General features: G+C 40.1%; 1 protein-coding gene across 2 annotated transcripts in view; it reads right to left on the bottom strand.

Annotated features, from left to right (window-relative positions):
- Positions 1–831: 831 nt before the first annotated feature.
- Positions 832–10,834, bottom strand: part of ZSCAN12 (zinc finger and SCAN domain containing 12) — an 18,826-nt gene continuing 8,823 nt past the window's right edge. Inside the window, exons 5-7 of one of the 2 annotated variants that reach the window (XM_011944891.1) lie at positions 10,692–10,817; positions 2,398–2,816; positions 832–1,091 (exon numbers count right to left, since the gene is read on the bottom strand). In XM_011944891.1, coding sequence (XP_011800281.1) covers positions 2,696–2,816; positions 10,692–10,817 — 247 coding nt within the window. In that variant the 3' untranslated portion in view covers positions 832–1,091; positions 2,398–2,695. Of the gene's footprint in view, positions 1,092–2,397; positions 2,817–9,046; positions 10,818–10,834 lie in introns of those variants that run through there. The other variant, XM_011944890.1, reaches the window with a different exon arrangement.

The following is a 10,834-nucleotide window of genomic DNA, read 5'->3' as shown; positions in this document are numbered from 1 at the left end:
TTTACAAGAAACAGTAGATGATAATACTACTGTGTATACTTGCTGAATGAATTAAACATATGAGACTAGAGCAGGCATGAAGAAAAAATACCTGTCCCCCTAAACAGAGATAATCATCTAGGAGACAGATCACAAATCCAGAGATGCAACTTATTTCAAAAGTCCTGGTTGCTTACACATATAGATCTCTCTGGAAGGGAAAACTAACTTCTAACATTTCCTTTTCTTGATCTAAGAAACTCATTTAATGTTTTTACTGGTTAAAATGAGCAATTTAGACTACGCATTCTCCATACAACTTGCCCACTTACATTAATTATATTAACTTTTCAATACTCCCTTGTTGAGGTCTGATCTGTCTATACAAGTTTCCACAATCCTCTCATTTATAAGAGCCTCTAATATGAATTCACTCACTGATTTTTCCAAGACTTTTTCACACTCATCACACTGGCAGGGTTTCCCTTTAGTGTGAATTCTCCAATGCTGAAGAAAGCATCTCCACATTCATCACATTTATGGTGCAGATTCTTTGGTGCACAGTCAGTTCTGGCTTCTGGGTGAAGGTCTTCCTACATTCTTCACACAAGTTTGTATAAGACATTCATCACGTTTATGGTGCAGATTCTTTGGTGCACAGTCAGTTCTGGCTTCTGGGTGAAGGTCTTCCTACATTCTTCACACAAGTTTGTATAAGGCTTCCTTGCTGAACAAAGGCCTCCTCAGTTATTACATTTATACAGTCTGTCATGTGGATCCTTTGATGTCAAATAAGGCCATGTGGCTGAAAACTTTCCCACATTTCTTATGCTGACAGCATTTTTCCTGCAATGGTTCTTCTGCGGGGAAAAGAGGGTTCCACTATAAACAAAAGCCTTTCAAAACTTGTTGATTGCAGAGATTGCAAAGAGATTCTCTTCATCGTGGACTACATGATGCTGAGTAATGACACACCAGAAAATAAAGCTTTTACTACACTTACTGCATTGATGTTGCAGTTCTACAGACATTCCCCCCAATAAAATTCAGCATCTCCAGATTTTTTTTTTGTTTTGGAGTCAAGTCCTTAGTTTCCTTCTCAGTAACACCATCTAAAACAAAATGCACAGACAATTCAAATGTCAGTTGTCTCTTCTGAAATGAAATTTATGATAGGGTACAGTGATTAAAAATAAAACCCACTTTTACCTAAAGTGCATGCCTTTTCTAAGTCTCTAAACAAGCATCTCATTTTTGTGAAGGTACATGGCAGGGTAGGAGTAGAGGGGTCCAATTTGGGTGAGAAGAGACAGCTAGGTAGAAACAAACTGGAAATGCATGGAAGACTTTTCACAAAATGTGACAATAAAAGAAATCAGGAAAGCGTAATCAAAAAAGTTAAGAGAAGATCAGTTTAAATCCAAAGCTGAGAAACAAGGAATATCATGAAACCAAGAGAAAGTTTAATTTGTTAAGACAGTTAAAAGGACTATTTCTACTCACTGATAAGTATCTTGGCTACTACTATAGACCTACAAAATGTTCAATAAATATTTGTTGAGTGGATCAGTAAACAATGGGATATGATCAAAGTTAACTTGAAACAATAGCTAAACCAATTTCAAAATACACACTAATCTGATGTGGGGAAATCAATAAACTGGAAAATTTACAGTGGGGTAATAGCTTTTCTAGGTAATATTCATGTCTAAAATGTAAGAAAGCAACATTTTGAAGTTAAATAAGTGAGTCAAAAAACAAAACCCCAAGCCCCTACAAATATGGCTGAGATTTTCTACTTAAAGAATCAGTTAGACAATGAGAAGGAGATGAGTAGAGACAAGGTTTCTGGGGAGAGGATGCTACTAAAAGTTCTAAAAGCTTCCCCTGTGAGGTTCTCTTCTTCTTTCTCTCCAGAGGTGCTCTCTCATCAGCTTTCCATATCAAAAGGCAGTAACACTAAGATAGGATCTTAGGTTTGATCTGAAACCTTTGATTCCAAGGTACTATCTTGACCAAAAGCATATCTTGTTCTATCTTTTAGCCTGAGACCCAAAGGCAATGTGATAAAATTGGACTTGAGAAATGGAATTTGAAGCTAAACCCTAACTTAAAACACCCAACAAACAAAAAACCCAATATAGAAAGAGAAGGTCCCAGAGATGCACCTAAATAGCAGGAGAATTAAAACCTGCTATTTATGGGAAATGCTGGGTTATGGTTCCAGAGACATCTGGTGGATCTTAAAGTTCAGGTTTGCTGCTTTCTATCCTATTCCCAAAGCCTTTTGCTAGTCCAGCTAAAAGTGATCCTCCCAACCTTTCCCACCTGTGGTTTGTCCTTCATTCAAGTTGTCTCTTCAACTTTTCCAGCATCATCGATTGCCTCCTCTCCACATTCTGGATGATATAATCCTACCTATATCTGCAGCTTCACAAGTAGGAGCCAGGACCTGTTCCAGCACCTGTTTCATAATATGTATTTCTGGTCTCAGGAACTACTGGCAAAGCTTCCTAAGTCTTCTGACAGCTCTGTGAAGTCCAAGTGGCTTTTTCCAATGCTGGCAAACCATCCCAAGTCCTCTGACAGCTCTGTAAAGTCCAGGTAGCTATCTCCAGATAGTAACAATTTGAAGTTTGAGGAAAGACCTGTGATTTCTTTGCCAGCCTGATTCTTTGTTCTAGGCACAGCCTTGTTCCTTTACCATCAGTCACTATTAGAGATCTTTCCTGCAACAAGATTGCCATTCTGGAATGAGAGAGCTCAGGAGAAGATTCACTCCAGCTTGGGGTTCAGAATGATTTTTCAGAAGTATTTCCTTGTAGCTGGTCTTCCTCCTGGGGCATAAAATAACAATATTAACAGAAGCTAAATTTTGTTTACCTCTTTAGCCAAGAACTCACTCATCTGAACAAGGCACTGAAAGAAAACGGAACTCTATCAGGAAGGTAAATAAATTAAGAAAGCAAGAGTGACTGCAAATTATTAGCTAGGCCCATATGCTAGCTTTTTACTCTCTAAAAGTTTTTATTAATAAAACTTTAAAGATCATGACCCTCTTCCCTTGGTTCCCCCCGCCACCCACTTCAAAATATCTCATATAAACGGCAGAGATAAGAACATCAGAAATGAAAAATGACAACAGCTAATATTTACTTAAAATGCACCATGCATGCAGCCATTTAAGTAGACACTTATAATCTCACTGACAGATGAATAAAACTGAGGCGCACAGAAGTAATTTGCTCAAAGTCACACAACAGCTAGGTGGATTCTGTCTTTTCTTGTACTCAGCGTCAATCTTGGGAAAATCATGAATCACATCATTTCCCCAAATGAACCCAACTTTCTTTCACCAAACAGGGAAAACGCAGACTCCCGTTTCTCAACAGCCAGTTTTCCTTATACCTCAAAACTTGGAAGTCACCCTTAACTTCCCCTGGCAGCTCTCAACCTATCAGGCCCAACCTCACCAGAGACACTGAAAGGCCAGAGTGCACGAACCTGAGACCACCCCACTCCTAAATGTCCGTCACAAAGGTCAGAAAGGTAGGTACTTTCATGTCCCGCCGCCGTCAACGGCTGTCTCAGCATTCAGCTTCTCTAGGATTCTGGAGGCTTTCTCCTCTCTGTGGTTGCCCGGCCGAACCCCGCGCCAGCTCAGGAGCGCGAGTTCCAGCTGAGCAGTCAGGTAAGCCCAGGGGCCCATGCTCCCAGGCCCGGGTGCGTCTGACCCGCGCGAGGCCGGCCTTCCACCTGCAGAACGTGGGAAGAGTAGTTCCGAAGGCAAACTGAGGATACAGCACGGGCTGCTAGGTACCTCTGATAACTAACAGGGGCGGAGACAAAAGGGAAGAAATCTCTCTTCCCAGCTTGGGCGGTAAGTGTCCCCTGCTGGCCACTGCTCATCAGTTCTCCAGGCAGGAAAGTAAAAGTATACCTGAGTGGGAGTTTTTATCCCAGGGCTAGGAGGACTGCAGCAGTCTGGGAAACAAAAGGTAAATTTTGACCTGGGGCACTGGCATCTAGAGACAATGCATTTGAGAGAGCCCACAGCAACAATCAAAATAGCAGTTGTAAAGCACTAATGTGCCAAGCACTATTCTAAGCACTTTGTAAACTAATTTAATCTACATTGGGTTGGTATTATCATCTTTGTCATTTTACATAGGAGGAAACTGAGGGACAAGAGAGGTTAAATCGCTTGCCCAAAGTCACTTAGCTAGTAAGCTGAGATTCAAACCATGGCAATCTGTCTCTAGAATCTAGGTTCTTAAACCCTCAGGAATAAGTAGGGAATTTGGCCACAGGAAGCTGCAGAGTCCCTAAACTGCCTCAATCTTTATCAGGGATGAAATGCAGAGACATCTACTCCTAAATTCATTACTGAAGTAGGCAGAACTAAGGCACTAAATCAAAACACTAAGATATGCCCACCAAGCTTGAAGAGAGGAGCAATGATGATCTAATCATAAATCAGAAGTAACAAATGGCTTCCACTATGGAGCCCTTCTTGGGACTTCCAGAAGCAGGCCACTGGGCTTAGGAAAATGACTGGCAGGAACAAACAGACATATACCCTAGAGATCAACTTGAACTATGATAGGTGAAAGCTCTGGGAGCCTTGACTGATGGGTTTCAGACACCTAAATGGTGTTTTTAACGTGTATGAAGAGAATCAACTGTCCATGAAATCAAGGGGAAAACTGCTGGCTCTAAATGAGGGTCTTACAATGTAAGCTAGGAGGCTAATCAACTGAAAAGCTTAAAACACTTATCATAGTTGGCTCTGTCAACATCAAATTATATACACGAGGCCATATATATAAAATACAAATTACAACACATAAAAATATTCATACATACTTTTTACACATTAATATATATATGTAGAAATACTACACAAGTAAAAAATAATGTGTGAGGACTCCTTACCAAATACACGCAGAATGTTTGAGAGGGAGAGGATCCAAAGAAATTCCAATAAAATGAGCTGCTGTAGTGACTGTGGTATAACTTTTCGGTTTAAAGGATAAAAGTTGGGAAGAGATTCAATTAAAGGCTATTGAATGATTATGTCTAGGTTGAACAAGCATTTGCGCATTTGCTCAAATTCTGGCCTTGTGGAGTTAGGAGGGACATCATTTGAACTGTAAAACTGGTAAGTCTTAAGCAAAGAAAAATATCATATATCACATATATGTGCATGTGTGCATTTTTAAATCCAAGAAGTATCTTCTAACATAAAATCACTTTTAAAAACTCACATTAAAGATGCATCCATAATGGGTTATCAACACTTGGGGACAAATCTTTAAATCTTTGTTATTAAATTAGACAGCCAAATATTCCTTATTCTGTGAGAATAATGCAGAATGATTTATGATTCTAAGCTAAGAAGGATGATCTTTTCATATAAAGAGTCCATTTTTAAAGTGGAATGTCTCCTGTGACACCCTCTCTGTGCAGGCAACAAGAAGTAGAGCTGTTTATGCTGGCCAAACCTCATCCCAGATTTGGTATGCAGAGGGGGTGATAATACTATTACCTGAGGTGTTTGGACTCCAGGACTTTCTGAATCATTTTTCAGAATATTGACTAGAGATAAAAAGTTTTTACAGATAATTACTTAAGACACTGAATTACCACTGCAACACATGGTTTGTTTAACTGAAATAAACTGAGGAAGTGTATCACAGAAGCTAAAAGTGTGGACTCTTGAACTGGGCTGCCTAGGTTCAAATCTTGGCCTCACCACATACTAACTTTGGGACCTTGAGCAGCTTTAGCTTATCTATTTCAGTTTCCCCAGCTGAAAGTGAGATGTTGTAAGTAAAGCATTTAGTAATGTCTGGCCCTTAGTAAGCAGTTAATAAGTGTGGAATATTGTCATTAATAAACCCTTTTCTCAATTCCAAAAGATGGTCAATAAGAACAGCTTTGTTTTGACTATAACAACTCGACAAATAATCTGTATATTAACAAAAGAGACTACTTCTGTACTGAGTACAGGAGTGCAGACTTGTCTAAGTTCTTGTATCTTAGTGCTCTCTACAACCAACCTCATTATACAGTTGAGATGTCTCAATTTGGAGCCCTGCTGAATCCCACTGTCCTTCCTCATTAGCTTCATCTCATACCTCAAACTCTGATAACCTCTTAATACAATGTATTGTTGGAAGGAGGGCCCCATTCTGTTTTCCTCTGCAGGCCCTTCCCACTGCACTCTCTGGAATCAGTTTGATTGTCAGGTTATGTTTTCATTCACAGCCTGAGTTGAAACTCACTTCACTTTTCATTACTTTAGAAACTTGGCTCTTCCCCAACCTCTCCATGCTTTTTGCCTTAAACACTTAATGTCTTGTTTACCTTGAACCAATTAGAAAAGACAAGCCAGTCAATCTTATTCTTGTCCTTAATATTATTTGCAAGCTTTATGATTCATTTGAGTTTTACACCAAATACTTGTATCTGGCTGTTGTTACAATTGATGACCATTATTTCTACCTTGGACCTGCTTCACTTTCATATTCTTCCTTTCCATCCCACCCCGTTATTGTTATTTCAAAATCCACATACATAAAATGCTTCAGAGGTTTCAGGTTTCCTAGGATCTTGTCACTGTCACACCACATCTATATTTTATCCATAAAATGTACTCTTGACTTCATCACAAAGCATTCTCTGTTCACTGCACTCCCCAATGTAGTACTCCTATTCCATATCTAACATGTCACATCCTCCATTTGCCCCTCAGGGCCTTAAATTTCCCTATATTGCCAATTTAGCTCCAATTAGTAGCCTTATTCTACTATATTTCCTCTTTATCCTGGAGAGCTAGTTTAATCCCCTTTGATGCCTACCTGGAAATTTCATGTCACTCCACCATTTTTTGGTACTACAACTGTATTTAAGCATGAGAAATAACCAGAGCAAAACCCCAACATACATTTTTATTTTTATTTTATTTTATTTTGAGACAGAGTCTCGCTCTGTCGCCAGGCAGGAGAGCAGTGGCGCGATCTCGGCTCACTGCAACCTCTGCCTCCTGGGTTCAAGCGATTCTCCTGCTTCAGCCTCCCGAGTAGCTGGGATTAGAGGCACATGCCACCACGCCCAGTTGATTTCTGTATTTTTAGTGGAGATGGGGTTTCACCACATTGGTCAGGATGGTCTCGATCTCTTGACCTCGTGATCCGCCCACCTCAGCCTCCCAAAGTGCTGGGATTATAGGCATGAGCCACCACGCCCAGCCTCCACATTTATTTTTAAACAAGTATGAACTGTACCCTCCTGTAATCAGCATATTCCATTGTTCTGAGTCTTTGTTTATGGTCCCTTTATAATATTAGGTATATAAGAAAGATTAAGTCGCATGCAGAAAGGCAAATGGAGGAATGTGCGCAATGACAGACCATATTAAGCAGAAAATGAGCTGGAAAGACCCCCAAATAAAGGCACTGAGAGGAATGGAAGGCAAGTTTAAAACAAGGATTGCATTCCAGTGAGCAGTCAGATTAAAAGAAAGGCTCTGAGGTTACTATGAACAGTAATTTCAGTTTAGATAACAAGTCTATAAAATCAGATTAGATAAGGGGTATGCATAGCATGTTTGGTAAGGAGAACATTCTCACACAGGTTCTCATCATTAAGTAAAGTCCCCTCCACTGAGAGGAGTTTCTAACAGTGAAACAGCAAAAGAACTAACATAAGTAACTCCATTTTTGTTTAAGGAGCCTTTACCCATTCCTCCATGTAGGCTAATTTTAGAGCAGAGATAATATGCAAAACAGCAATCATGTAGTTTTAAAAACGAACTCTGGGATTAAAGAAGTATGTATAACTATGTTTTGTTAAAGATTTGTAGGAGCATTGTGACCCAACCAATGACAAAGAAGTTCCCAACCTCCTTGGACTCTTGCTGGCGCCCAGATGTCTGTGGTCATAGGTTACCTCTTCATCCCAACTCTGTCCTCTTCCCTTTGCCCTTAACATAAAAAGAGCCTAAAATTTGTACTGACTTAAGATGGTACTTTAGGACACTAGCCTACCATCGTCTCAGTTTGCTGGCTCTCCAAATAAATCTGCTTTTCCTCCCATCAGCTCTCTTCTCTCCGGAGTTGTGGCTTTGGAGCCGCAAGCAGCTGAACCTTGGTTTGGTTACAAGTTTGCATTCTCATTATGTGAGAAATGGGAGGCAGGGTAAACTTAGGTAGAGCATAGGCCTCACATACTTATAGCTACAGAGCTCCCAGGCTCACTCTGGGTTCCTTGTTTCCTGGAGGAAGAAAACTAGGTTTCCAATCCCAGTTGCCTCAGTGCCTTATGCGTGCAACTCCTATGCTGGGGTTATGAAAAAAGCCTAACTAAGCAGTCCTCAACTTATGAGTAAGTTGTTTTTCAACTGTTCATTTGCCTTTCTCTCTCATGAACTCAAGAAGTTTTTTCCACACAGAATGTCATGTAAGTTCCAATCCCAGAAGCCAATCTGACACCCAATATACCTGAATTATAATACTTATACCATTATGACTTCTATGGGAATATGTGTTCATATTTACAACCTAGCTAGAAATATAATATTGCTATAGGACCAACGGGTGCTTCTAGTTCCAACCCAGGGATGAAATTCTGAACAGGGTTTATGGCTAGAGAGGCAAGAGACGGGGCACTAAGAAAATGGGGATGGGGAATGTATTACAGGAGTGAAGATGGGACAAAGACACAGGACTGTGTAATTAGGTAATTAGGAGTGGGACTTACTAAGGAAGAATGAAGATTACCCTTCTTTTATTTTTCCCCTTCCCCTTTTGTCACTGTCTCACCACTTCAAACCCACTGACCAGCTAGAAGTGTGAAGAGAAGAGAGGACTGGAGTTGTGTTGGGGTGCAGTAGGAAGTTAGTCCCAGAAATTGTGGAGTTTGCTGTGGCAGGGTAGAAAAGGAAGGAACTAACAGGCCATCTCAGTAGAGATTAAGAATGATTTCTGTAAATAAAAAGACAGATCAGGAGCCATGTGTACTTCTATGTGGCTTAACTGTTGTCCACTAAAACAATCAAGACAGGTTCTCATCCAAAGCAGAATTTTTACTCAGCAAGATAAGGTTAGAGTCAACCAGTTTTTGGTTGATTCATTTTTCAGAAGCCCAAGGGATAGTATCTCTAATTTGGGGTCCTTTTATGTGCTCAAGAAGTATACAAACCAACAAAATGTAAATCACTTCTCAAGAGCAATTATTAGGGAATTCAGAACATAGTGGTAACAAGAGATCTGGGAAACAAAAGAAGGTAAAGCGTAAAGCAGAGAAGAGCACCAGGCCCTTCCCTAAATAAACAAACAACACAAGGCCTTGCACTCAGAAGACCCTTGGAATGTAGGTCTGTCTCTTTTTCTTTAAATACTTAAATCTGAAGGGACGGAAAGACCACCTTAAAACCCTAGTTTTTGGCATGATGGGGGTCTAATTCCCAGTTTACTCCAAAGAGCTGGTGGCACATGTTCCCTGTAAGGATCTCCTTGTGCTAAAAGTCTGCAGCGGCCTTTAGTTTACAGGACTGTGTTCAGGCTTCCCCACTTTGCAGACAGCCATGAAGTCAGCTGTCATTCAACTCAACATTTGTCAAATTTTAAAGTATATTAAGTAACCGTGGAGCTATAAAAATGAAGATTCTCAACTCGCATCCTAAGCCTAATGAAGCAGAATGTGAGTGGGATTCAGGGATGTTAAACAAGCCCCAAATGTGATTTTGATGTTCAGCAAAGTTGGAGGATCACTAGTGTAATGGCCAGGACTGGAAGTCAAGAGACCTGCACTTAGGTTACTGGTCTTTTTCTTTGTGTGGGATTATAGCTGTGTCGCCGTCTTCACAGGCAAGAGTATTCTCATTTTTAAAATGGAGACTGCTTTTGATTTACCAAGGTATTTTAGGAATTAAATAAGAAAAGTGCTCTGTAAATGTCAAAGTGCTATAAAGTATGAGATGAAATTATTCACATTCTGGCCTTCTTATAGTCTGTCCCCAAGCTGTTTCCAACTTAATGCTATTGATTGCCCAATTTGCATAAACCTTTTACTTCAGGTTGGCTAGTTTTTTCCCTGATGCTTCCAAACCACATGCACTCTTAAGTTGGCTTACATTTGTTTTACCCATTTTCTCCCTTGTGACTGCTAAGTCTGCCCATCAAATCCTTATTTTAAATAAAATCCTTCTTCACCACTCCAGGCAAAAGTAACCTGTCCTTTAGAATTTACAGCACTTACAGGCTACAAAGTACTACTTTCATTCAACACCAACTTGTGCATCTATTCTACTCTCCTGTAGTCTTACTTAACTAAATATGTGGATCTTATCTATACAAACTAGGCTATAAACTCTCTGAGAAAAGAGTTTAGGGTTATCTTCTTGTTCTCCACAGCACCTAATACAATGGGCAGCACATACTGAATTCTTATTAAATATCTGAGGTTTCCCTGTAACAATGGTGACTGAAGTTTTACCCCAATAATTGTAAAGCTAAATAGTATTTCTCACCGGCCTGAACTCTGTGAGATAACTTCCCTGTAGTCATCACACAGAAACAGATTTTTCTCCTTTGTGGATAGTCTGATGTTGAGTAAGAGCTGAGTTCTGCCTGAATGATTTCCCACACTCTTTACATACATAGAGACCACCTCTATTATGGATGCTCTGGTGTTTAGTAAGATCTGACCTCTGTCTGAAGGCTTTTCCACACTCATCACATTGGTAGGGCTTCTCCCCAGTGTGGATTCTCTGATGCTGAATGAGGCTGGTGATTCCTCGGAAGGCATTCCCACACTCATCACACTTGTAGGGCCTTTCTCCAGTGTGGAT

The sequence above is a fragment of the Colobus angolensis genome, unplaced genomic scaffold, assembly GCF_000951035.1.
Source record: "Colobus angolensis palliatus isolate OR3802 unplaced genomic scaffold, Cang.pa_1.0 Scaffold237, whole genome shotgun sequence".
Lineage (NCBI taxonomy): Eukaryota > Metazoa > Chordata > Mammalia > Primates > Cercopithecidae > Colobus > Colobus angolensis.
This window is presented reverse-complemented; position numbering and strand designations above follow the sequence as displayed.